The sequence below is a fragment of the Mesoplodon bidens genome (genome assembly GCF_964165515.1).
Source record: "Mesoplodon bidens genome assembly, chromosome: 2".
Classification (NCBI taxonomy): domain Eukaryota; kingdom Metazoa; phylum Chordata; class Mammalia; order Artiodactyla; family Ziphiidae; genus Mesoplodon; species Mesoplodon bidens.
In genome coordinates, this window is record NC_138177.1 from 41,004,181 (window position 1) to 41,031,281 (window position 27,101).

General features: G+C 41.3%; 1 protein-coding gene across 2 annotated transcripts in view; it reads right to left on the reverse strand.

The window, feature by feature from the left end:
• Window positions 1-27,101, reverse strand: part of COLGALT2 (collagen beta(1-O)galactosyltransferase 2) — a 127,434-nt gene that overhangs the window by 21,507 nt on the left and 78,826 nt on the right. The window contains exons 6-8 of one of the 2 annotated variants that reach the window (XM_081223521.1): window positions 22,702-22,821; window positions 5,224-5,300; window positions 1,650-1,756 (exon numbers count right to left, since the gene is read on the reverse strand). In XM_081223521.1, the coding sequence (XP_081079647.1) occupies window positions 1,650-1,756; window positions 5,224-5,300; window positions 22,702-22,821 (304 nt within the window). The remainder of the gene's footprint in view (window positions 1-1,649; window positions 1,757-5,223; window positions 5,301-22,701; window positions 22,822-27,101) is intronic. The other variant, XM_081223522.1, reaches the window with a different exon arrangement.

A 27,101-nucleotide genomic window follows, 5' to 3' on the forward strand; every position in this document is an offset into this window, starting at 1 on the left:
ATACTTCTTTACATAAGAAGCTACTGTGAGGCATAGGGACTGGTGTACACATCAATGGAACAGAATTGAGAATCCAGCAATAAACCCTTATATTTAGAGTTAATTATTTTTTGACATGGTTGCCAAGACAATTCAGTAAAGCAAAGAATAGTCTTTTAACAAATGGTGCAGGGACAACTAGATAACCATGTACAGAAGAATGAATTGCACCCCTACCTTACACCATATAAAAAACTACCTCAAAATGTGTCAAAGATTTAGTGTGTAAGAAATACATATAAAGGATAAAACTATAAAACTCTTAGAAGAAAACACAGAACCAAGTCTTTGTGGCTTTGGATTTGGCAATGGATTCTTAGATACGACACCAAAAGCACAAGCAACAACAAAAATATAAACTGGACTTCATCAAATTAAAAACTTTTGTGTTTCAATGGACACCATCATGAAAGTGAAAAGATGACATAAAATGGGAGAAAATATTTGCAAATTATATATCTGACAAGAGGCTTGGATCCAGAGTATATAAAGAACTCTTACAATTCAACTAGTTTTCCTTGGTCCGTGTGGCCTATGAAGGAGATTGGGGCTATTAGAGGTATTTGAAACAGTGGTTCCCAAACTCTAGTGCATCCAAGAATAGGGTTGCCAGATTTAGCAAGTAAAACACAGAATGTCCAGTCAAATTTATAGTTCGGATAAACAGCATTTTTTTTAGTATAAATAAGACCCATGCAATATTTGAGACAAATTTAACTAGGTATCCTGTATTTTATGTGGCAACCTTACCAAAGAATCACCTTGAGACTTCTTAAATGCAGATCCCCTGCAGATCATAATTCAGCAGCTTGGGAACTCAGGAAGCTGCCCTCTTAACAAGCCCCTAGGGAATCTGACATGGGTGTCCAGGCCACACTTTGAGAAACACTGATGAGTTTCTCTAAAGGAGTCATAAAAACTTCCACAACAGCTTCTAGTCATACTCCTTAGAGCCATTCATATTCCAAATTCACACATAACATGGAATTGCAGGTTTTGCAAATATCTACGCCTTGAAATAACAGTGTCAAATAAAAAAGCAAAGCAAAGCAAAACAGAACAACAACATCAATAACAAAAACCCTTGAAGGAATCTAACTGGGTACCCTATGTGACTTTCCTGCCACGTTCCTGGGAAAAGTGATCAGCCCAGGCAGACTGTGGCAAGCATCTCATGCAACAGGAGACAGACTGTTATGCATTTTTTCCATTTAGTTTCTTCAGGTCACCCAAGGTTAGACGCTTTGCTCTAAATCAGGCTCTGAATGCAACTCTGATCGCATTCCTTCCAGTGCACTACAGGGCTGGAAACCACCACAACCACTGGAAGAACCCCCAGAGACAGTGGAAAATCACATCCAGTGCAAACCTTCAGCATAATGAAGACCAAAGAGCACTGGATGGTGAGTGGATTTCTGCTCTACTCAGTGAAATTCACATATATAAGCTACTATGAGTCATAAAGTTTTCCCAAAGTAGGCTGCACTGTGAAGACGTGTCTATCTTGCAATGAGTGCAGATTCCTCCCACCAAGACTAAACCTCTGTCAGAGAGGGTGCATCCCCACTCCAACCACATCTGCAAGGGCTCGAGGAAAAACCCCAACTCACTTTCCATCCACAGCCTCGACAATCTTGACCTCAATCTCCTGCTCGTACAGGGTACGTAACATCCGGTCCCGCCTGTCCTTTCTGCGCTTGAGGTTTATCATGAAAATCTAATGCAGGAAGAAAAAAGGAAAAGAAACACAGATTATTCAACTCTTTTTCTAGGCTATTTGAAACGTAAAGTAAATGTAATGAACAAAGTTTTGGAATAAGGATTGGAAAAGACGGGGAAGCTGTGGTGAAGATTTGTTTATATTTCATATCAGGTCAAAAAGTTATTCTTCAGGAGGCCAAAGGTAAATCAAACCTAAAACATATGAGATGAAGGAGTAAGAAGCAGTTTGGCAAATGGTTAGATTTATCAGCAGACCTGAGTTTACTAAGTGTTTGCCTTGGACCAGTTCCTATGCGTCAGTTTCATCATCTGTAAAACTGAGATAATACTGGTCCTGTCACCTGGGTACAAAATATGAGCTATTCTTATAATTTATATCCACTGTAGAAAAATTTAAAGTCATTCAAAGAATCAGAAAAATCTACTCTTAACAAATTCCTTTTATTTCCAAAGGTTCCAAATTGAATTACCAAGGTCTTAATTTGAGTAGCTTCTTTACCAGAAGTTTTCAACTCCCTTAGAATTTTTCTGAAAGAAGTAGAGAGAGAAAGGGTCCTGCACTTGGTGGTAGCCCTTTGGGAAAAGGCATCATTTCCACATCACATGGATCTGAGGGAAACCTTATAGAGAGGACACATACTGGTTCATGAAGTCCCAAAAATGTGCATTCAGATTGTCCCGCATGAGGACTGGGTCTTCCTGCAGCCCCTCACCCTAGCCCCTAAATTCTCAATGACTGCACTAAACACACACATATCCTGAGGCTACTATAGGGAGTTACACAGATAATGAGGCTGGCCTGATTATTCCCATATTTAAGGAGCCATAGAAGTACCCAAAGGCTCATGAATGTTATTACAGATATCTATGTGCTTTAATAAGGTTCTTTTCTATGAGCAGTAATAAACTCACTTTGTACATTAAACTAGTCCTGCACAAGAGGGAGACTTCAGCTACCAGTAAGAAATACTGAATAGCATGGGAAAGGAGAACCCTCCAGGAATAAGCTGGATGACATTGGCTTCATCCTAACAACCCATCTAGATGACTTTGAGGAAGACGTTTAATGTTCCAGGGTCCAGTTCCCTTGTTTGTAAAAAGAGGGAGTTGAACAACCTCATCTCTCAAGACCAGTACAGATTAAAATGTCTATGATATGTGGTTTATGATAAAGTTTGCTTTATGCTGTCTAGAATAAGCAAGAAACTATGTCTTATAAGCAGGCTGGAGTTCAGACTTTACTGGGGGTTAAGCTGTGGTTCACAGTCATTCTGAATGTAATCATCGAGATGCTATATGTTTTACCGGATCAAAAGCTAAATTAACTAAAATTTCAACTCTTCCTTACAAAATATTCTCACTTCTATCCATTTATACAGCTCTGGGCAAAGAACTGATGGGGGAGCAAGATGTCCTCTTTGAAGAAGTCATCCATCTGAATCAGAGCAAAGTGGATTAGGTACATCATGATTTCATTACCTCCGTTGTTTATCTAACTGGGCTATTATTTTTTAAAAAACAATTTCTGTGGTGACTGTATTTGCCTTGTTACCTGGGATTTTAAAATTTAATGAGTCATGTTCATTTATATTTCATTTTCTTCCTATTTAGAATCATACTGCGATGGGCCATGTTCCATCTCCCAATTTTAAGGCTATGGAAAGGAATGGGCATTTCCTCATGTGTTCACACAGAGCTACCTGAGGTCACTCCAGGAGAGCAAAACAAAACAAAAAACAAAAAATTAACAGAAATACAACAAAAAGTCCCCTCAGGTCCAAGACCTCTAGTCTGAGAAGACTTTAGTAAATAACAATCCCGTCCCGGTTCCTGCCAGGACAAGTGCAATAAAAATTGCAGCCATGAAGGAAAAACACAGACGGCTTGCTCATACTTAGTGAATAGTAAGCAAACAAAAAGCCACGCAGCCGAATGCAGCCCAGACACCACCAACAAGGTCACAGAGTACTGGGAAGGTTGAAAAGGCCCCTGAAAATCCCTTTTTCCACTATCCTATCTCTGTCCCAAATAGAGAGATGACTACCAGGGTTCAGGAGAGTAGAGTCCCCATATCTGCATCCTTTACAGAGTTGGCCTTTTCCAGAAGCCTTCTAAGAATGACCCAGTCCTTCCAGATGGAAGACCAGAGCTAGAAGATCCTGCTTTTGTCCCATTGTACCTGCTCGGATTTGATCCTCATTGGAATGTGTTTATAAAGGGAAAAATGAATATATGTAAAGACCCTTGGGTTCTTTTACCTGGAGACCTGAGAGCTGGTGAGAGCTGCAGGGAAGGAAAGCTGGAGTAATATGTGGAAGTGGGTCCAGTGCTCGGGGTGGTCCAACTTTTCTGCAGCCCTGATTGTTTATAAAACTATGTACACTTTAGTCTAATTCTTCTCTACCACACTTAAAATCATCTTGTCTCATCCTGCCCTCTGTGGAAGTAGCATAATAGCTGCTAACTCCTTTCCACTTAATATTCATGAAATACTCCTTTCCATTCCTGAAGTCTGCCTGCAAATAAATTTTATAGAATAAATCCCAATTTCCAGTTCCAGCAGCAATTTAAGATGGCTGTACCTTGGGGACCTGTATGACATAGTACAGGGGGATAAACAAGGCATTTTCTTTCAATTAATCAGTGGCAATGAGCATGCAGCACAAAGCTTGGCTTATAACATATCCAAAATTCACAGAAAAGTTCTGTCTCAGTTTGTGGATTCCTGAGGCACTGTCCTAGCTTCTAGACCACCAAGCTCCTGAACACTGACCAGCAGTTATGGGACATGAGGGACCCATTAAGGATTCAGTGACTTGGAGTCACAATTCTGGTCCCACCAAGTATCTGCTGTGCATATTACTAAGACAGGCATCTCTTTATATTTCTGCTTCATTCTTTATACAATTGAAACTTAATAATAAATATGACTCTCAGAGCACTATTATGAAGTTCTTGCCTGCTGAAGGGAGAATTTTATAATAGGTTTCTTTTCTCACTTTTTCTTTGTCCTCTAAACTCTTCCCTCCAATCTTTTCCCATGGAAAAACAGCAGAGAGAAAATAAAGCAAAGAATGTTCCAGAGTGGTTTCCACTTACTCAGAATAAAGTTAAAGTCCTCCAATACCTAAAATATATATCTTCTTTACCTTACCCTTGAATCTTGATAAAATATGGCAATATCTGCTCCTAGAAAATATCACTTTCATGACTAAATTGTAACATCTTTCTGACTCAATCACTAATTTACTTTTACCATGATGCTCCTTTTTTAAGATAAGTGAACTGAGGCACAAAAAAAACTGAGAACCTTTTCCAAGACCTTGGTTTCTTTTCAGCAGCCAAGCTGGTCTGGCTGGCTCCCAGACGTGTGATCAGGCTTGTGTTCTGATACAAACATATAAGCATGATGTACACATGTGCACAGGTGCACGTGCACACACACAGAGACACCTTTCCTACCTCATTGAATCCCATCTTGTCTGGATATTTAGGGACAACTGAGACGAACTGGGAAGGTTCCATTGGAGGATGGTCAACTGGAAGACACGAGAAACACACAGAGTGCTTTGTTAGTGAGAGGCTCGGAGAACAGCATTCCAACCACAGGCCTGACCTCTAGAAACACAGCCTGAATGTTCAGGGCAGGGGATAACTGCTCAGCAGTTTTCTAGCACTGAGTGGCTATATAAGAACCCCAGATGGTCACAACGCTGGTTTTGAGAGCACCTGTTTATATGCAGACTGCAGTATTTGCTCCATTTCCCTCAAGACCTATTTTAAGAGCATTTGAAAGGTAGTCTAGGGTAATGATTTAGGGTGAGGGCTCTAAAGTCAGATGACCTAGGTCCAAACTTTGGTCTGTGAAGGTCTGGAGCAGATAGGTGACCTCTCTAAGCCTGTTTCTTTGTGTGTAAAATCAGGATAATAAAAGTGTATCTCTTAGAGTGTTATAAAATTTAAATGAGACCTACATGCAAAGCACTAGCCACAGTAAATGAACACAGTAAATGCTCAATAACTCCTAGCTACTACTCACAGTGGCCCATGATGAAAGAGCTCAGAAATAGGCTGGACTTTTTTCTAAAGAATGCTTTTTATCTATATGTTTAAGATTGTAAAACTCTGGGACTATTTTATTTTAAAATCCCATCCAGGCAGGTTTAGCTACAGGTACTCAAAAGGTCCTTTATTTTAACGCAAACTCACCTCCAAGGCCCAGCCCACATCCCAGAACTTGGTACAGGGCTAACAAGGAAGTTTCCAGATGGGAGGGGTGTTGCATCTCAAGTAATAAAAGTTTTATTTATTTCATACTCTAAAAAGGCTTTCTTTATAAACTATATACTTTAAAGGTTGGAAGTAATATTGATTAAAGAACCTGAGAAGGTCTTGAAAATTTTTAGTATTTCACAAACTCAAAGTACTCACTTGGTTTTCCTTGAAGACATAATACAAGGAAAATATTAAGTGAGAGCTGGTAACTGGGTTGTTTGAAGACCTATAGTTGATGGCAATTGCTACTGTTCACCAGTATCCATTCCCCTCTATTTCAGGCATATGAGAGGGGCTTTTCCACCTTCAGGTTAGTCATGGCCACATGAGTTGCTGCCACTCAACTCTCCAAACCCTCCTCCCACCCCTGCCCCAGCCCCACCTCAATGATCTTAGCAGCCTATGTTGATATGGAGAAGCCAAAAATTTGAAGCAGCCTAGAATGATGTGCCAACATGTGGAGGACAGCTGCCCAGGAAAGATACGAGGACCACTGTAGACTTTGCATAACAAGGAATGAGCCATTGTTGTATGAAGCCAATGAGATTTCAGCATTCTTTGATATTCCAGCATAACATCACCTGTCCTGATTGAGATCCTGTCCAAAGGGTATTATTTGTTTAACTTACTCTCCACTGGTATATTAAAGAGAAACCACGACATCCACTTTCACTTATGATCAGATGATGTGAAACCGGAGAAAGTAGTGAAACAGGTTTCCTAAGCCAAACACAAGAGTTGGTCTTATTATTTCAATCCTGACCCCAACAGTCACATTTCTATGAGTACACAGTGCGTGTGTTTCTGTTTCCCTCAGCAGCCCAGAATATGTTGGTCCTCCCTGCTCCACCGCACTCCATTAATTTCTTTTAAAATAAACAAATGTTGATTGTGGGGTTACCATGTACAGCATTAGGTTTTTACGAGAAAAAATCTTAACATACCAACTCTTTCCTGTTCATGTTGTTTGAAGAGCTGTCTGGCCCTCTCTCATCGGGCCTTAGACTTGGAAGGTGGGTATATTTCGGGTTACCCTTTCCACTCTGTTAGTCTCTGTTTGGCACTCACATGGGCCGCCTGGCTTTAACGGTTCAGCCAAAGAGTCTGCTTTTAGCCACTTTGCTTCGATCAAACATGGGTAGTCATTGTGTTCACAGGACAAGTATCCCCCCAAAAGCCGCAAGTGGCTGGTCCTGAAAACCACCATTGAGCAGAAATATGAGACACAGGCCTGGGTTTTGTCGCTGAAGGTAGAGCTAAGCCATAGGGAAAAACAGGAGATGATATTAATTAGACTTAAGAAGCTTACTATGTGGGGAGAAGGGATGCATCTTGGCTGACATCAGACTTGAAGATTAGGTACATCCCAGCTTTTGTTTGGGATCATTTCTGACTCCATCATTCATAATTAATTCAGTTCCTCTTTGAATCCCTCTCCATACATGTCCCTCACTGTACCACCAATTGGGATGTGCTTCATTGGCTCCAGGATAGTTTCAAGATCTAGGAATAATAATAACTATTGGTATAGAGATCTTACTACTCACTGCACTCTGGGCTACATTCTTGACATATGTAATTACATTTATTTAATCTTCATAACATGTACCACAGGATAGATCGGAGTATCCCTATTTTTACAGATAAGGAAACAAAGACTTAAATAACATGCCCAAGATCACAGAGCTCATAGAGCTGGTATTTGAACCTAGGTCTGACTCCTGCACCTGAACCCTTAACCTCCACTCTCCTCTACCCCCAAAGCTAGACCTTGGTAGCCATTAGCATCAAGTTGGCCTTGGGCAACTGGGCTGGGTTCACAGTAGCTCAGTTAGGTAAGTCCTCACTCCTTTGTTGCTCTTTCTGTGGTCTACACTGGAGCACACACCATCCAGTGTACAATGTACCAGCCCAGTCATGCCCAGAAATATATTTGAGAGACTGTGCTTGGAGCGAATCCTAACACTTGTCTATAGTTTCTCCTGGACTTCTTCCATGGCTGCAGCTACCACCCTAGCTCAGGTCCTCCCTCCCTCACATGCTTGGGCCATTTTAATAGTTTTCAAGCACTTGCATGCTCTTCGTCTTGCCTCATTATAACTGATTATGCACACTGTTGCCAAAATAATCTTCTTCCTTAGGCACAGCTCTGTTCTTGACCATAACAGTCACACTTGGCACTTAAGTGCTTTACAATTTGTTAACTGATTTCATAATCACCATGTCACTTTATCTTCACTTTTTTTTTGGGGGGGGTGGAATTGTTTGTTTTTATAGATATATAAATTGAGACCAACCCAGATGTAGTCTTGCCAAGGTCAAATAGTGAGTGATTGGCAGAGCTGGAACTCAGTTTTAGATCTTCTGACTTCAGATCCAATATTCCTAATAAACTTTACATGACATTCTGTTGCCTCAAAATGTCATTACTGAGAAGAGGTACCTAAGACTTCCCATCGCCTCATGCTCTGATTTGCACAACCAATCTCCTCATGCCTCACAACCCATTTACTACTAGCACCTTTACAAGATCTAGCCTCCTGTCATTCATCTCCCAATTTTCCATACAGCTCCTAATATACTAAATGAGCAAGTGCATGAAGAGTGCTTTTAAAAGTGTTAGCCAGTGCCACTGTGCCACCTGCCGGAACTTGGAGAGGTCTTTTTTCCTCACCTGGAGGGAAGTGGAAGTGCCTTGGCTCCAATTTCCCCACTTTTGTACACTGACCATGTATTATATACCAGAAATATTACATGGGTACTGAAGATGTAAACATAGGTAAATAAACATAAAAGAATCATTTCAGACAGGAGGACCTTCAAGATGGCAGAGGAGTAAGACGTGGAGATCACCTTCCTCCCCACAAATACATGAAAAATACATCTACATATGAAACACCTCCTAGAGAACACCTACTGAACACTGGCAGAAGACCTCGGACTTCCCAAAAGGCAAGAAGCTCCCCACATACGTGGGTAGGGCAAAAGAAAAAAGGAAAAACAGAGACAAAAGAATAGGGATGGGACCTGCACCTCTAGGAGGGAGCTGTGAAGGAGGAACAGTTTCCACACACTAGGAAGCCCCTTCACTGGCGGAGCCGGGGGGTGGCGGTGGGGAAGCTTCAGAGCCACGAGGGAGAGCACAGCAATAGGGATGCAGAGGGCAAAGTGAAAAGATTCCCACACAGAGGATCGGTGCCGACCAGCACTCACCAGCCTGAGAGGCTTGTCTGCTCACCCACCAGGACAGGTGTGGGCTGGGAGCTGAGGCTCGGGCTTCGGCAGTCAGATCCCAGGGAGAGGACTGGGTTTGGCTGCGTGAACACAGCCTGAAGGGAGCTAGTGTGCCACAGCTAGCCAGGAGGGAGTCTGGGGAAAAGTATGGAACTGCCTAAGAGGCAAGAGACCATTGTTTCGGGGTGCACGAGGAGAGGGGATTCAGAACACCGCGTACACGAGCTCCAGAGATGGGCGCGAGCCGTGGCTATCAGCGCAGACCCCAGAGACAGTCATGAAATGCTAAGGTTGCTGCTGCAGCCACCAAGAAGCCTGTTTGCAGGCACAGGTCACTATCCACACCTCCCCTCCTGGGAGCCTGTGCAGCCCGCCACTGCCAGGGTCCCGTGATCCAGGGACAACTTCCCTGGGAGAACACACGGTGTGCCACAGGCTGTTGCAACATCATGCTGGCCTCTGCCGCTGCAGGCTTCCCCACATTCTGTACCCCTCCCTCCCCCTGGCCTGACTGAGCCAGAGCCCCCTAATCAGCTGCTACTTTACCCCCATCCTTTCTGAGCAAAGAACAGACGCCCTCAGGCGACCTACATGCAGAGGCAGGGCCAAACCCAAAGCTGAACCCCAGGAGCTGTGCGAACAAAGAAAAGAAAGGGAAATTTCTCGGAGCAGCCTCAGGAGCAGCAGATTAAATCTCCACAATCAACTTGATGTACTGTGCGTTGCTGGAATACCTGAATAGACAACGAATCACCCGAAAATTGAGGTGGTGGACTTTGGGAGCAACTGTAGACTTGGGGTTTGCTTTCTGTATCTAATTTGTTTCTGGTTTTACGTTTATCTTAGTTTAGTATTTAGAGCTTATTATCATTGGTAGATTTGTTTATTGATTTGGTTGCTCTCTTCCTTTTTTTATATATTTTTTTCCTTTTTCTCTTTTTGTGAGTGTGTATGTTTATGCTTCTTTGTGTGATTTTGTCTGTATAGCTTTGCTTTTACCATTTGTCCTAGTGTTCTGTCTGTCCGTTTTTTTTTTTTTTTAGTATAATTTTTAGTGCTTGTTATCACTGGTGGATTTGTTTTTTGGTTTGGTTGCTCTCTTCTTTCCATCTTTCTTTTTTTTTATTACTTTTTACTTTTTAATAATATTTATTTTTATTTTTATTGTAATAACTTTATTTTTTTCTTTCTTTCTTTCTTCCTTCCTCCCTTCCTTCCTTCCTTCCTTTCTTTCTCTCTCTTTCCTTCTTTCCTTCTTTCTTTCTCTCTCTCTCTCTCTCTCTCTCCTCTCTCTCTCTCTCTCTCTCTCTCTCTCTCTCCTCTCTCTCTCTCTCTCTCTCTCTCTCTCTCTCTCTCTCTCTCCCTTTTCTCCTGAGCCAAGTGGCTGACAGACTCTTGGTGCTCTGGCTGGGTGTCAGGCCTGAGTCTCTTAGGTAGGAGAGCCGAGTTCAGAACATTGGTCCACCAGAGACCTACCGGCCCCACATAATATCAATCAGAGAGAGCTCTCCCAGAGATCTCCATCTCAACGCTAAGACCCAGCTCCACTGAACGACCAGCAAGCTACAGTGCTGGAAACCCTATGCCAAACAACAAGCAAGACAGGAACACAGCCCCACCCATTAGCAGACAGGCTGCCTAAAATCATAAGTTCACAGCCACCCCAAAACACACCACTGGACGTGGTACTGCCCACCACAAAGACAAGATCCAGCCTCATCAACCAGAACACAGACACCAGTCCACTCCATCAGGAAGCCAACAAAACCCACTGAACAAACCTTACCCCTGGGGACAGCCACCAAAAACAATGGGAACTATGAACCTGCAGCCTGCAAAAAGGAGACCCCAAACACAGTAAGTTAAGCAAAATGAGAAGACAGAGAAATACACAGCAGATGAAGGAGCAAGGTAAAAACCCATCAGACCAAACAAATGAAGAGGATATAGGCAGTCTACATGAAAAAGTATTCAGAGTAGGGCTTCCCTGGTGGCGCACTGGTTGAGAGTCCGCCTGCCGATGCAGGGGACGTCGGTTTGTGCCCCGGTCCGGGAAGATCCCACATGCCGTGGAGAGGCTAGGCCCGCGAGCCATGGCCACTGAGCCTGCACGTCTGGAGCCTGTGCTCTGCAAAGGGAGAGGCCACAACAGTGAGAGGCCCGCGTACTGAAAAAAAAAAAATACAATTCAGAGTAATGATAGTAAAGATGATCCAAAATCATGGAAATAGAATGGAGAAAATACAAAAAAGGTTTAATAAGGACCTAGAGGAACTAAAGAGCAAACAAACAATGATGAACAACACAATAAATGAAATTAAAAATTCTCTAGAAGGAATCAATAGCAGAATAACTGAGGCAGAAGAATGGATAAGTGACCTGGAAGATAAAATAGTGGAAATAACTACTGCAGAGCGGAATAAAGAAGAAAGAATGAAAAGAATTGAGGACAGTCTCACAGACCTCTGGGACAACATTAAACGCACCAACATTCGATTTACAGGGGTCCCAGAAGAAGGAGAGAAAAAGAAAGGGGCTGAGAAGATATTTGAACAGATTATAGTTGAAAACTTCCCTAATATGGGAAAGTAAATAGTCAAGTCCAGGAAGCACAGAGAGCCCCATAGAGGATAAATCCAAGGAGAAACATGCCAAGACACATATTAATCAAACTATCAAAAATTAAATACAAAAACAAAATATTAAAAGCAGGAAGGGAAAAACAACAAATAACATACAAGGGAATCCCCATAAGGTTAACAGCTGATCTTTCCACAGAAACTGTGCAAGCCAGAAGGGAGTGGCAGGACATATTTAAAGTGATGAAAGGGAAAAACCAAGATTACTCTACCGGCAAGGGTCGCATTCAGATTCGACAGAGAAATTAAAATTTTTACAGACAAGCAAAAGCTAAGAGAATTCAGCACCATCAAACCAGCTTTACAACAAAAGCTAAAGGAACTTCTCTAGGCAGGAAACACAAGAGAAGGAAAAGACCTACAATAAGAAACCTAAAACAATTAAGAAAATGGTAATAGAAACATATATATCCATAACTACCTTAACTGTAAATGGATTAAATGCTCCATCCAAAAGACACAGACTTGCTGAATGGATACAAAAACAAGAACTGTATATATGCTGTCTACAAGAGACCCACTTCAGACCTATAGACACATACAGACTGAAAGTGAGGGGATGGAAAAAGATATTCCATGCAAGTGGAAATCAAAAGAAAGCTGGAGTAGCAATTCTCATATCAGACAAAATAGGCTTTAAAATAAAGACTGTTAAAAGAGACAAAGAGGGACACTACATAATGATCAAGGGATCAATCCAAGAAGATATAACAATTGTAAATATTTATGCACCCAACATAGGAGCACCTCAATACATAACGCAAATGGTAACAACCATAAAAGGGGAAATTGACAGTAACACAATAATAGTAGGGGACTTTAACCCCACTTTCACCAATGGACAGATCATCCAAAATGAAAATAAATAAGGAAACACAAGCTTTAAATGATACATTAAACAAGATGAACTTAATTGATATTTATAGGACATTCCATCGAAAAACAACAGAATACACTTTCTTCTCAAGTACTCATGGAACCTTCTCCAGGATAGATCACAACCTGGGTCACAAATCAAGCCTTGGTAAATTTAAGAAAATTGAAATCGTATCAAGTATCTTGTCCGACCACAATGCTATGAGACTAGATATCAATTACAGGAAAAAATCTGTTAAAAATACAAACACAGGGAGGCTAAACAATACATTACTAAATAACCAAGAGATCACTGAAGAAATCAAAGAGGAAATCAAAAAATACCTCGAAACAAATGACAATGAAAACACGATGACCCAAAACCAATGGGATGCATCTAAAGCAGTTCTAAGAGGGAACTTTATAGCAATACAATCCTACCTCAAGAACATGAAACATCTCAAATAAACAACTTAACCTTACACCTAAAGCAATTAGAGAATGAAGAACAAAAAAACCCCAAAGTTAGTGGAAGGAAAGAAATCATAAAGATCAGATCAGAAATAAATGAAAAGGAAATGAAGGAAACAATAGCAAACATCAATAAAACTAAAAGCTGGATCTTTGAGAAGATAAACAGAATTGATAAACCATCAGCAGGACTCATCAAGAAAACAGGGGAGAAGGCTTTGATTCAACAAATCAATAGAATTAGAAATGAAAAAGGAGAAGTAACAACTGACACTGCAGAAATACAAAGGATCATAAGAGATTACTATAGGCAACTCTATGCCAATAAAATGGACAACCTGGAAGAAATGGACAAATTCTTAGAAAAGCACAACGTTCCAAGACTGAACCAAGAAGAAACAGAAAATATAAACAGCCCAATCACAAGCACTGAAATTCAGACTGTGATTAAAAATCTTCCAACGAACAAAAGCCCAGGACCAGATGGCTTCATAGGCGAATTCTATCACACATTTAGAAAAGAGCTGACACCTATCCTTCTCAAAGTCTTCCAAAATATAGCTGAGGGAGGAACAATCCCAAACTCATTGTATGAAGCCACCATCACCCTGATACCAAAACCAGACAAAGAAAGACAACTACAGGCCAATATCACTGATGAACATAGATGCAAAAATCCTCAACAAAATACTAGCAAACAGAATCCAACAGCACATTAAAAGGATCATACACCATGATCAAGTGGGATTTATCTGAGGAATGCAAGGATTCTTCAATATATGCAAATCACTCAGTGTGATAAACCATATTAACAAATTGAAGAATAAAAACCATATGATCATCTCAATAGATGCAGAAAAAGCTTTTGACAAAATTCAACACCCATTTATGATAAAAAAACCCTCCAGAAAGTAGGCATAGAGGGAACTTACCTCAACATAATAAAGCCATATATGACAAACCCACAGCCAACATCGTTCTCAATGGTGAAAAACAGAAACCATTTCCACTAAGATCAGGAACAAGACAAGGTTGCCCACTCACACCACTATTATTCAACATAGTTTTGGAAGTTTCAGCCACAGCAAAAAGAAATAAAAGGAATCCAAACTGGAAAAGAAGAAGTAAAACTGTCACTGTTTGCAGATGACATGATGCTATATATACAGAATCCTACAGATGCTACCAGAAAACTACTAGAGCTAATCAATGAATTTGGTAAAGTAGCAGGATACAAAATTATTGCACAGAAATCTCCTACATTCCTATATACTAATGATGAAAATTCTGAAAGAGAAATTAAGGAAACACTCCCATTTACCACTGCAACAAAAAGAATAAAATATCTAGGTATAAACCTACCTAAGGAGACAAAATACCTGTATGCACAAAACTATAATACACTGATGAAAGAAATTAAAGATGATAGAAACAGATGGAGAGATATACTATGTTCTTGGATTGGAAGAATCAACATTGTGAAAGTGACTATACTACCCTAGCAATCCACAGATTCAATGCAATCCCTATCAAACTACCAATGGCATTTTTCACAGAACTAGAACAAAAAATTTCACTTTGTATGGAAACACAAAAGACCCCAAATAGCCAAAGCAATCTTGAGAAAGAAAAACAGAGCTGGAGGAATCAGGTTTCCTGATTTCAGACTATACTACAAAGCTACAGTAATCAAGACAGTATGGTACCTGCACAAAAACAGAAATATAGATCAATGGAACAGGATAGAAAACCCAGAGATAAACCCACGCACATATGGTCACCTTAACTTTGATAAAGGAGGTAAGAATATATAATGAAGAAAAGACAGCCTCTTCAATAAGTGGTGCTGGGAAAACTGGACAGCTACATGTAAAAGAATGAAATTAGAACATTCCCTAACACCATACACAAAAACAAACTCAAAATGAATTAAAGACTTAAATGTAAGGCCAGACACTATCAAACTCTTAGGGGAAAACACTCTATGACATAAATCACAGCAACATCCTTTTTGACCCACCTCTTAGACAAATGGAAATAAAAACAAAAATAAACAAGTGGGACTAAATGAAACTTAAAAGCTTTTGCACAGCAAAGGAAACCATAAACGAGATGAAAACACAACCCTCAGAATGGGAGAATACATTTGCAAATGAAGCAACTGACAAAGGATTAATCTCCAAAATTTACAAGCAGCTCATGCAGCTCAATATCAAAAAAACAAACAACCCAATCCAAAAATGGGCAGAAGACCTAAACAGACATTTCTCCAAAGAAGATATACAGATTGCCAACAAACACATGAAAGGATGCTCAACATCACTAATCATTAGAGAAATGCAACTCAAAACTCCAATGAGGTATCACCTCACACCCGTCAGAATGGCCATCATCAAAAAATCTAGATAATAAACGCTGGAGAGGGTGTGGAGAAAAGGGAACCCTCTTGCCCTGTTGGTCGGAATTTAAATTGATACAGCCACTAAGGAGAACATTATGGAGGTTCCTTAAAAAACTAAAAATAGAACTACCACACGACCCAGCAATCCCACTACTGAGCATATACCCTGATAAAACATTAATTCAAAAAGTCATGTACCACAATGTTCATTGCAGTTCTATTTACAATAGCCAGGACATGGAAGCAACCTAAGTGTCCATCAACAGATGAATGGATAAAGAAGATGTGGCACATATATACAATGGAGTACTACTCAGCCATAAAAAGAAACAAAATTGAGTTATTTGTAGTGAGGTGGATGGACCTAGAAACTGTCATACCGAGTGATGTAAGTCAGAAAGAGAAAAACAAATACCATATGCTAACACATATATATGGAATCTAAAAAAAAAATGGTTTTGAAGAACCTAGGGGCCAGACAGGAATAAAAACGCAGACGTACAGAATGTACTTGAGGACACGGGGAGGGGGAAGGGTAAGCTGGGACGAAGTGAGAGAATGGCATGGGCATATTTACACTACCAAATGTAAAATAGATAGTTACTGGGAAACAGCTGCATAGCACAGGGAGATCAGCTCGGTGCTTTGTGACCACCTCGAGGGGCAGGTGGGATAGGGAGGGTGGGAGGGAGATGCAAGAGGGAGGAGATATGGGGATATATGTATATGTATAGCTGATTCACTTTGTTATATAGCAGAAACTAACACAGCATTGTAAAGCAATTATACTCCAATAAAGATGTTAAAAAAAAAGTGTTAGCCATTGTTGTTATATGCCATATCCACCCAGCCCAAACTCTTCTCTGATCTCAGAAACTCCAGTCTGAAATTCACAAACTGCCTGATATTTTCAGTCCCTTCACTTTCTCTTAATGTCTCTTTGCCTTTTTGTTTTGACTAAAACTTGGCTTTCCTTTGAGGACACTGCCTCCCTTTCAGCTGTCAGAGTGAACGCTGATTTTTCTCATGTCCTCCAACTCACTCCAAACTGTTTCTCTTCCATCCTTCAAAAAGTGGCTTCTTTGAAGCATATTTTAGCCCTCTGTACCTCCTAATCTTGTTCCCTCAGCCACTGATGCCTCCATCCTCTGGCTCACAGTTTCAGTGTCCCTGCCGTCATTCTTAGAAACCTCAGCATCCACATGGTGATCCATCCAACAACCAACAATCTAGAACCAACAATCATTCTTTCAGTGACCCATTATCATGTCTGCATCCATCACACCCTTCTTGTTCTCACTCTCATCAGTACCCAACCTAGATTTCATGGTTCGTCCCTTGTATGACCCTTGATTCCCTTTATTCATCTTGCTTGGTAAACTCCCAATCCTAGTTAAACCTGACTGTTCTCTTAGCACCAAGAACACTATGAAAGAAATTCACACAACTGCGTAGACTGAGTCACTTCAAAATTGTAGCCACAGATGTCAAATTGGCACTCGATACTGCCAAATGATGCAACTATACTTCCCTAGTAAATTTATTTTCCCATTTCCTGAGAGGTCTATTTTATGTCTTGTTCTCTCTCCTGGAATCTTCAACGTCTCTCTTGAGCTGTTGACTGGACTATATATGTCATAGAGAAAATGTTTAAAGCCAAACTAGACCTACCTTTTCCTTCCACCTCAAGTCTACAAACCCAGCTGCATCTCTGCCTACACATTCTGCCTTCCCATCTGTGACAGCCTCCCTGTTCTATCTAGAACTTGTTTTCTCAAGGATCTTAAATTATCTTTTTTCTACATCATTAAATTCTCCCCATATTTTGGATGTTTCTCATCAACATACAAACATGCTAAAATCCTACCTAAAAGAAAACACAAACAGCATAAAAGACAAAACAAAATGAAACAAAACCACCTCTCCCTTGATTTGTCACTCTCTTACAGCCACTACCCTACTTCTCTATTCCCGTGCCAACAAGAGTCCACTTTCTCAACTCCCCATGGCCCTCTCTTCAGCCCACTCCAGTGGGCTTTAGTCCAATCATTTGCACTGACGTGGTTCTTATCCAGGTCATCACCGATCTCTACCTTGAGAGAACCAGTGATCAGTTCTGTATCCTCGTTTGACTTCACTTCTCAACAGCATCTGGTTCCTTTTTGAAACACTTCTTAATTTTTCCTTCCAGCTTTCTGGCTGTTTGTGTCCTCCAGGGATCTGTCCTCCACTCTCTCCTCTTCTTTTCTACGTTCTCCTACAAAACAAGTTCACACTGTTCCATGGCTTCAAATATCCTTTTAATGCTGATGACTCTCAAATGTCTGTTTCCAACTGGAGTCTCTTCCCTGAACTCCAGATTCATATATCCAAATATCTCCTAACCTTTCCATTTAGATGTCTAATCATTATCTTAAGCTTATATGACCACAACTTCCCTCCCTAAGTCTTTTCCTGTAAAGCCATTCCCATTTCATTAAATGGTATACTAGGCCAAAATCCTGGAGTCATTACTGATTCCTTTCTTTCCTTCATGGGCTTCATCCAGGTTTCTGTATGTCCTGTTGGCTCTACCCCCAAAAATATATCCCAAATCCACCTGCTTCTCATCACCTTCCTACTACAGTTTGCATTCCAACCACCATCATCTCTCACCAGGAGAGATGTACTGGTCCCTTTACACTCTAGTATCCACACCCCAGCCTGAGTGATTTACCTAAATACATAAATCACATCATGCCACTCTCCCTGCCCCACCCACATGGAATCCTGTTACCCAACGAATAAAGTCCAAATTCCTTATTGTGGCCACACGGCTCTGCATGCTCTGGACAGTTCTTCCACCATAACCCCATCTCCTACTCACCTTCTCATTCTGTCCATGACAAACACACTGGCCTGTTGTTCTTGGAGTACCCCAGGCTGTTTCCTAACAGCCTTTGAATGTGCTGTTCTTTCTGCTTGAAACACTCTTCCCCCAAATATTCATGTGGCTACTTCCTTGATATATTGTATATTTCTCTGTGTTGGAATATAAATTCCTTGATGTCAGAGCTTCTGCTGGTTTTGTTGACTGCTGCATCCCCAGCATATGAACAATCCATGGAACCTAGTATGTGTTTAATAAATACTTATAGCCTGATGCTCTCTTCTAAAGCCTTCCTTGCATCCTTACTGCTTTTAGAATCGGCATTGTACTTTAGCTGAGCATTCAAGAATCATAACGATTAAACCACTCCAACACTCAAACTTTATTGCCTTCTACTGTTTAAAGCCTACTCTCTTCCAGGGTGTGAATGCTTTTTGAACAATGCCTTTGTTCAGTCTGTTTCCTCTACGTATAGTGCCCTCACTATAACACTCCCTTTGTTTAAGTTCCACACTTCTATCAAAGCCCAGCTTAAGAACTGTCAGGCTCTCCTAGATCACACCAGCCCACAGCAATCTCTCCTTACTCCAAATTCCTACTGCCCTTATAACTGCTCCTTTCACAAAGCAATATACTGCATCATTGAGGTCTTTTTTAAATGTCTGTCCTGTCTCCCTAGTTAAATATAAACACCCAAAACAGAATTGGTTGTAAAATGTTGTGACTCCCTAGTACCCTCATAGAGTGACTCATACATTGTAGATAGGCGTTCGGTGTTTGTACATAAATTTTATGCCTCTTCTAATGCTTCAGTTGTACAGTCTATTAGCAGCCCGTTATTAACTGCCCATTGGGTTCCAGATGAACTAGTGCTTTTAGCATCTAGTTCATCTTTCCTGAGGACACTTGACAGCTATGATTTCATCATCACCAGCCTTTTCTTAATCCTACATAGGCCTTCAGTGTGTGTTTCTGCATTATTACCCTCAAAGGTTTATTTTCCAATTATTTTATTATCCCAATTATGCTCTGTCTTTTAAAATTCAGGTTCTATAATTTTAACAAAATTACAACTAGAGAAGGTAAATACAATAATTAAATAAAACGCCATATATAAAGTGCCTCGCACTAGAGTTGGAGTGTACAGGGGAGCATTAACGACAGCTATAAATTACAGGTTCTTCCCAAATGAAATCTACCTGCCTAGCATATTGTTGTACATAGTTGTAATCATTAAAATTGATTTTGACAGTGTGTGTGTTTCTGTGTACAGGGAACTTTCTATGCTCTCAGTTCTGTGGGGGAAAAGAAGAGAAGGCAAGGCTCTGGTCAGCCTCTCTGGGCTGACATCTACTTGGAGTCAAGATTGAAAGCCATGGAATGGGGATGATAAGGAGACACACATTACCAAGCATTAAACAGAGTCCTAATAATAGCAACACCTCTTTGTTTTATGGAGTTGATGTATATTCTTTTATTTGCTCCTCTCAACCCTGCAAAGTCAGTGTTATTATCCTCACTCCACAGATAAAGGAACTAAAGCTCTGAGAGGTTGATTCTCCCTTCTTACATGATAGAGCCTAGGTTCAAGTCCATTATTCTGGCTTCATGTTGCATGTTCTTTGCAACACAGTTTTTATTCATTTGCTCATTCTTTCATTCACTTGTCTGGTCATGCATTCAGCAAATATTTGTTTGTTACCGATTATATGTCAGGTACTGTGCTAGGTGATTGGGATAGAAGGCAATAAGATACTGCCCTTGGCCTCTGGGTCTAGAACATAGAGAAGAGGCAGAGACACTATGTATTAAAGAAATTCACAGAAGAAATTCCTAAGGGCTGGTCCTAGAAATACTATCCCAGTGAACCAGCTGATTATTCAATCCTCATTCCCCCCAAGAATACTCTATTATTCTATTATTCTACTCTATTATTAATAGAGTATTAGTACTATCATTAATACTCTATTATTTCTCCATTATCTCTATTATTCTCTGTACTCATAGAGAATAGTAGTGATCTCTTGTTTCTGTTTTCAAACTCAGGGACATTGAGACCGGGAAAGACCAAATGGCTTGCAAACTATCATGTGCATCAGCAACAAAGGCTGTAATATCAGGGGTGCTTTGCTCTCCATCCCAGGTATAATCTACAGATATGCTTTGCTCATCACCACCAATATGTCCCTGGTATACTGGGCTGACTGATGTTTTGCGAACACAATCCTGTGTAAAAACAGTAGGAGAGCTTGCTATTTAAAGGAATCTTCTGATGAATCTTTATAATTATTTTTGTCTTACCTTCTGGTCCTTACCATGTTTCTTAAAAAAAAAAATTCTGCTTTCTATGTCCTTGCTTTTTAATTACTTCTCAAACACTTTAAATTCTGAGTCAGCCTTTTCTGAAACCATTCTTGTTATGGAAATTAGCTGAAAAAAACCCACTGGACTCTTTTTCAGTCCTTATCTTACTTGAACTTCCTTCCATATCTCATGTTCCTGTTTTCTTAAAATTCTGTGATATCACATTATCTTGTTGATGAATCCCAACTCAACATCTTTAGACTTGATTGAACTTAAGTTTCAGATTCAGCTCTCCATCTATCCACTGGGCAACTCATTCATTCATTCAACAAATATTTACTGGGTGCCTACTAGGTGGCAGGGAATGGGCTATGTCTTGAGACTAACATGAACAAGGAATTTATTGTCTCGGGGTGAGAAGCAGGAAATAGATATTCACAAGCAACTCAATGGGTCTAAAAATGAACTCATGATTTTTCTTTGCAAATGTCTCCTTTAATCTACATGCATTTAAAATTCCTGCAGTCATTCCAGACATTCAAGTCAGAACTTACAAGGTTTCCTCTGCCTCCCTTTTATTCATCCACATATTCTTGGCTAAGTCCTTTCAAGTCTATGTCATAAGTTTATCTCCATTCCCACTGCTCCTGCCCTAGCTCAGATCCTCACCATCTTTTGCCTAATTTACCATGTAATGTCCAAAACGGTCTCTTCACCTCTGACCTAAGACCAGCACCCACCGCCCCATGCTGCTCCAGCCATGTTTCTCTTACCAGGAGAGTGACCTTTCTAAATCCCGACATTTCAACCTTTCAACCTTTCAACCTGACATTTCGCTGAGAAAATCTCTTTAAAATCTCCCTTCCCTTCAGGAAAAGTCCAAACACCTTCTTATACATTAGAGGTCCTTCTAACTGGGCTCCTGCCTACCTTCCAGCCCTGCTTCCCATTGTGCCTCCCCAATCACCCCGACTGCCAACATACACACATCCTATGCTCTAGTGATGAATAACAGAGTTTCTCAGATACTGCATGAAAATTCAGTGCAAATATTCCCTCCTTTGGGTAGCCATTCCCAGCATCCTCCCTTAGGCAGAGTGCTTTTGTTACTTTCTCCTTTGGACACCACTGCTCATTACACATAATAATTAGTGTAGTCCCTGATCATTGAGCATTTACCAGTTCTGACATCATGCCAGACCCAGAGGCAATATGATAGTGTTTAAGAATCTGAGCTTTGGAGATACCAAGGTTGGTTCAAATCCCAATCTATCATTTATTTAGCAGAATGATCTATAGCAAGATACTTAAACTCTCTACATCCCAATTTCTTCGTATTTAATATGAGCAATAATAAAACCCCTTTCATTGTGTTGTTGTAAGGATTAATGAGACAAAGTACAAAAAATGTTTAGTATGGTATCTGTTACACCATAAGCTATTATTAAGTTGAAGTCATAATTATTGTTTTTGCTAGTATACTTTTTACATATATCATGGGGAATTTGCCCCCAAACCCTAGATGTTTTATCTTCATTTCACAACTAAGGAGGTTAGATTACTTGCCCAAAGTCATATAATTAGAAAGCAACAAAGTTAGATTTTAAATCCATAGACAAAACACCATTATAGCCCTTAGGACACTGTGTGAAATGTATTTACTGTGTACCCAGCTCTCCACGTGGAAGGGAAGCTCCCTGAAGGTAAAGACTTTGTCATATTCATATTTCACATAGGAAAAGTTTGAGAATGAATGAACAAATGAACAACTATGTTTCAGCCAAGGCTGACTGATGGCTCTGAGATTCTAGTCCTGGGAGAGGGAAAAAGTGGCTGGTATGCTCACAGTGGCAACGGAACATGAACCACCACCAGGCCCCTGGGTCACTCACTCATTGCTTCTATCTGCACATGGATGAGGTTCTCAATGTCCTCCTGTAGGGTCTGATGGGGCCTCAGGGGGATGGGCAGGTAGCCGTAGTGCTCTCTGTTGCAGAGGTGCATCTGGATGCCTGAGGACACAAGAGAGGGACAAAACTGGCCAATCAGAAAATACACTTCTTAGTTTTACAATGACAACTAAGAAAAAAGAGACTAGGCTGTGACCGAAGCTGAGTTTGGCACTGAAATTGAACAAGTAGTTGTTCTGGGCAGGGTGTGTAGACCTCAAAAATGCTCCTTTATTAAGAAAGTGTAACCAGAATTTGGGGCAAATAAAAACCCTGGGCCATTCTTCGGCTCAGAGGAAATTGATTTTTTTCTCTCTGAAGAGAAAGCATCCTTGTGGCCTGAAATGAACACTAAAGGCATGACGGGATCAAAAAGGAGGCAAGGAATTCCCGCTCCAGAGAACAGAATGGAACACTGTAATCCACCTACAGGAAATAAAGAGAAAATGAGGAATAAAAGCCACATTTTATATGAAAGCAAACAGGAAAATCCTGTAAGGCTGACAGATTATTAAAGCTAACTCTAAGCATATGTAGAACAAAAAATAAAAAACAAAGGAAACTTAAAATTTTCCATGATGCTCCATGGTTTGATTTCTTCTCTTAGAACGCATGGATTTGCAGTCAACCAACAGACATGAAACTTCTATAAAAGAGTCAGAAAGGGACAAAAGAAAGTCTGCATTTCAAGTCCTGTTAAGAACCTTCAGTATGACAATACCAGAGACATAGCACAGCCCCCTTGTTTTCAAAACCCGCCTTCACAGCCCCAGCTGGATAACTCCAAGAGTTCTGTATAGCACCTGTGTTCAACCAGGTAGCTATGAATATTGGAATCAAGAGGGTCTCAGAGAGATCCAGCAACTGACAGTCCTGACTAATGAAAAGACTGCTTAGGTAAAAGGATGAGTCTGCCAAGCTCGGATCCATGTGTGCAAGCTTCTGGTCTGTTAATTTCTATAATCACCTATGCTTTCCAGACAGACAATTACCTGCATAGTGACTTCTCTATTTTGTGCAGATGAAATTTCCTCCAGTCAGCTGCATCACCTGCCAAATCAGGTGGAGCTGTCTTGTGGCATTAACAGAGAAGAACAAACAAAGAAAAGAGCTCTTATCCTCCCCTTTACTGAACCCGGCTCCCAGCAGGGCTGGTCCAGCAACACTGTCACTTCTCCTGCCTTCACCAACAGGACTCACTAGCTCTACTGTTTGCCGACATGAATGCTTCTGAGACACTTCAAATCCAAACGGACCCTCTTGCAAAGTCGTGATGAATTCAGGAAACAGAAGGGAAATGAGTTAATGTTTAGGTTGCCTCTCTACCCTAATTAGGTAAACAATTTTACCATTCGACTTTGCAAAGCTTCAGTAAGAAGGGGAGATGAGACCTAGCCAAGCTATCCATCAAGTGTGAGGGGAGAAGAAAGGCATTTTCAGACGTGCAAGGTCCTATTTACTTGCCATCACACTTCCTCAGACAGTGACTGGATGATGTGGGAGAAGAAGGAGAAGAAAGAGGGGCAGGGGGAGGAAAGGAGGAGGCGGAGGATTACAAAAAAAACCCCAAAAACAAAAAACAAGGAATACGCAGGGCATAGTGAACAGGAGAGCCAAAACAGAAGAGAAGAGGAGGGAGTTGCAGCTCCGAAGCTGGGGCACCTCTCACGTTAGAGAACAGGAGGCTCCAGGACAGACATCTTTACACACACACAGAGAACATCTGCTAAAGCTGACCATTCTAAGAGGAGTTTTAGACAGTCAGGGATTCGTTTTGGATGGCGTTAGTAATAATAAAACTAAGCAAATATAAAAGGCAATTGTTAAGTCAGATATGAAAGGAAAACTAGCCATAGTCCATAAATGGAATTAGGTTCACATGATTTTAAGAGCAAAAACACTGACCGTGGCTCTTTCTTAAAGTACCACGTAACTACATCAAGAGGACAGGGTGATGGGAAGAATGCGTTTGCGTGAACGTGGCAGAGGGAGGGGAGAGAACTAACTCCTCCTCTTCACTAGTGAGTCAATAGGTATTTGCCTAAAGCAAAACCAGAAAATCAAGAAGCAGCATTATAAGCATGCTACTTAGAAACACGGATGTGACCACTACACTTGTACCATCATCTGGAAGAGTTAAAAGTGCTTGTCTTCTAAAAGAAGGAAATGGTACAGGGAGGTGACACCCAGGGGACTTCTGGTTTTATAATAAACTGTGGGGGACTATTCGAATTGATTCAACTATCTGCCTGGATAATTGGATAAAAATATAAAAAATTTAAAAGAAAATGTGTTGGTAATTAGATAAAATCTATGAAGGAACTTGGCACTCAGTGAAAGCTACTTCTGGGGCAAACAATTTTCTCTTTGAAAAAGAATGGTGAAGGATACTATACCTTGAAGGACTGTACTTCTTTTATGAAGATAGCAAACATTTTCTTGCACTCACCTAGTACCTTAACATTGCAAGATTGATCTACCTACCTTTATCCTTGGTGATGGAAGCTCAGAGTTTGAAAAGCTGTGATTTGCGCAAGGTCACACCTCTGTCGCTAAAGAGCCATTAGTGCCAAACCTCTGCCCCTAAAGAGCCAACGCCAAGTATCTCTCTACCCACACAGGATTTGGAAACTGAGTCTCAAAACCAGTAAACACTCTGGATTGCCATCCCCGCACATGGGAGGCACTTTCGAGCACTCCCTGTGACGTGCAGGAGGAAGCTCTGCCTGCCCGTCACCCACATCTCTTGCCTCTTTTGACTCATGGCAGACACGTGGAGGATGACTGGCTGGTGCCAGAGATGGTTACTGTGGCCGTGACACACAGCCAAGATCACTGGCCACAGCGGGAGGTGAACTCCCAACCCTGGCTTCATTAGAGCCACGGAGACTTGTCCATGACCCCTGTGTTCTCTTCTTGGGCTGGATGGGCAGCCACGCCCCAGCACTCCAGCACCCTTGGATTGCCCCTGTCACTCCTCACCCACTTGTGGCAATGCCTGGAGTTGGAGGTGAAAGATTAAGCGTCGAGGTTTGTGGTTAGATGGTCCTGCCTGGGACATGTGGACCCTCTATTTCCTTTTGGACATTTAAAAAAGGGTACTCCATGGGACTTCCCTGGTGGTGCCATGGTTAAGAATCCACCTGCCAATGCAGGGGACATGGGTTCGAGCCCTGGTCTGGGAAGATCCCGTGTGCTGCAGATCAACTAAGCCCAGGCACCACAACTACTGAGCCTGCGCTTAGAGCCTGCGAGCCACAACTACTGAGCCCATGCACCACAACTACTGAAGCCCGCGCACCTAGAGCCCATGCTCCACAACAAGAGAAGCCACCGCAGTGAGAAGTCTGTGCACCACAATGAAGAGTAGCCCCCGCTCACCACAACTAGAGAAAGCCCGCGTGCAGCAACAAAGACCCAACACACCAAAAAAAAAAAAAAAGATACGCCAATGGATGATCCATAGTTAGGGAGCTTCGTAAGAGTGAGAACAAAAGAATATAAATCATCTTTCATCAAGACTCTTTCAAGAGAGAAGGGAAGTGCTTTGCTTTGAACCTAAGAAGGAAAGAGCTTAGAAACACTCCATGGGCTGCACAGGACTCCAGGCTCATTCAAGTCTCTTCTAAAAATACTACAAGCTGAGTAAAAGTGCTATCTTAGAGCCACATGACTGTCAGGAAAGCTCTTTCATTCCCTCAAATGACAGTCATTCTTTCCTATCTTGACTCCTGCCCTATTCACAGTTTGTACCACTGATCTGACCCCTCAGCTTTCACTGCTTCATAACTATTATTTATGTTTCCACATGTAAAGATCTTATCTCCCCAACTGTCACAGAGCCTAACACAATGCTAGGCACAGCAGGAAAGCCTACAGGACTGACCCTCTCTCCTTGCTTTTCTGCCTCTCTCCTCCCAGCGGAATCACCAAACAGCTCTGGGCCTCTGCACCTGCTTTCAATGTCCTGGGTAGGCCTATGGGAATCTGACCAATAAAGAATGAAGTCCAAGTGAACAGGCCAAGCAAGGGGCATAGCTGAAAAATTCCTGTCTAGCTCATGTCATTCTTCCAGCCCCAAATCCAATTCTTGGTTTTAAAAACTATATCATAGGGCTTCCCTGGTGGCGCAGTGGTTGAGAGTCCGCCTGCCAATGCAAGGGACATGGCTTCATGCCCCGGTCCGGGAAGATCCCACATGACGCGGAGTGGCTGGGCCCGTGAGCCATGGCTGCTGAGCCTGCATGTCTGGAGCCTGTGCTCTACAATGGGAGAGGCCACAACAGTGAGAGGCCCACGTACTGCCAAAAAAACAAAAACAAAAACAAAAAACTATATCATAA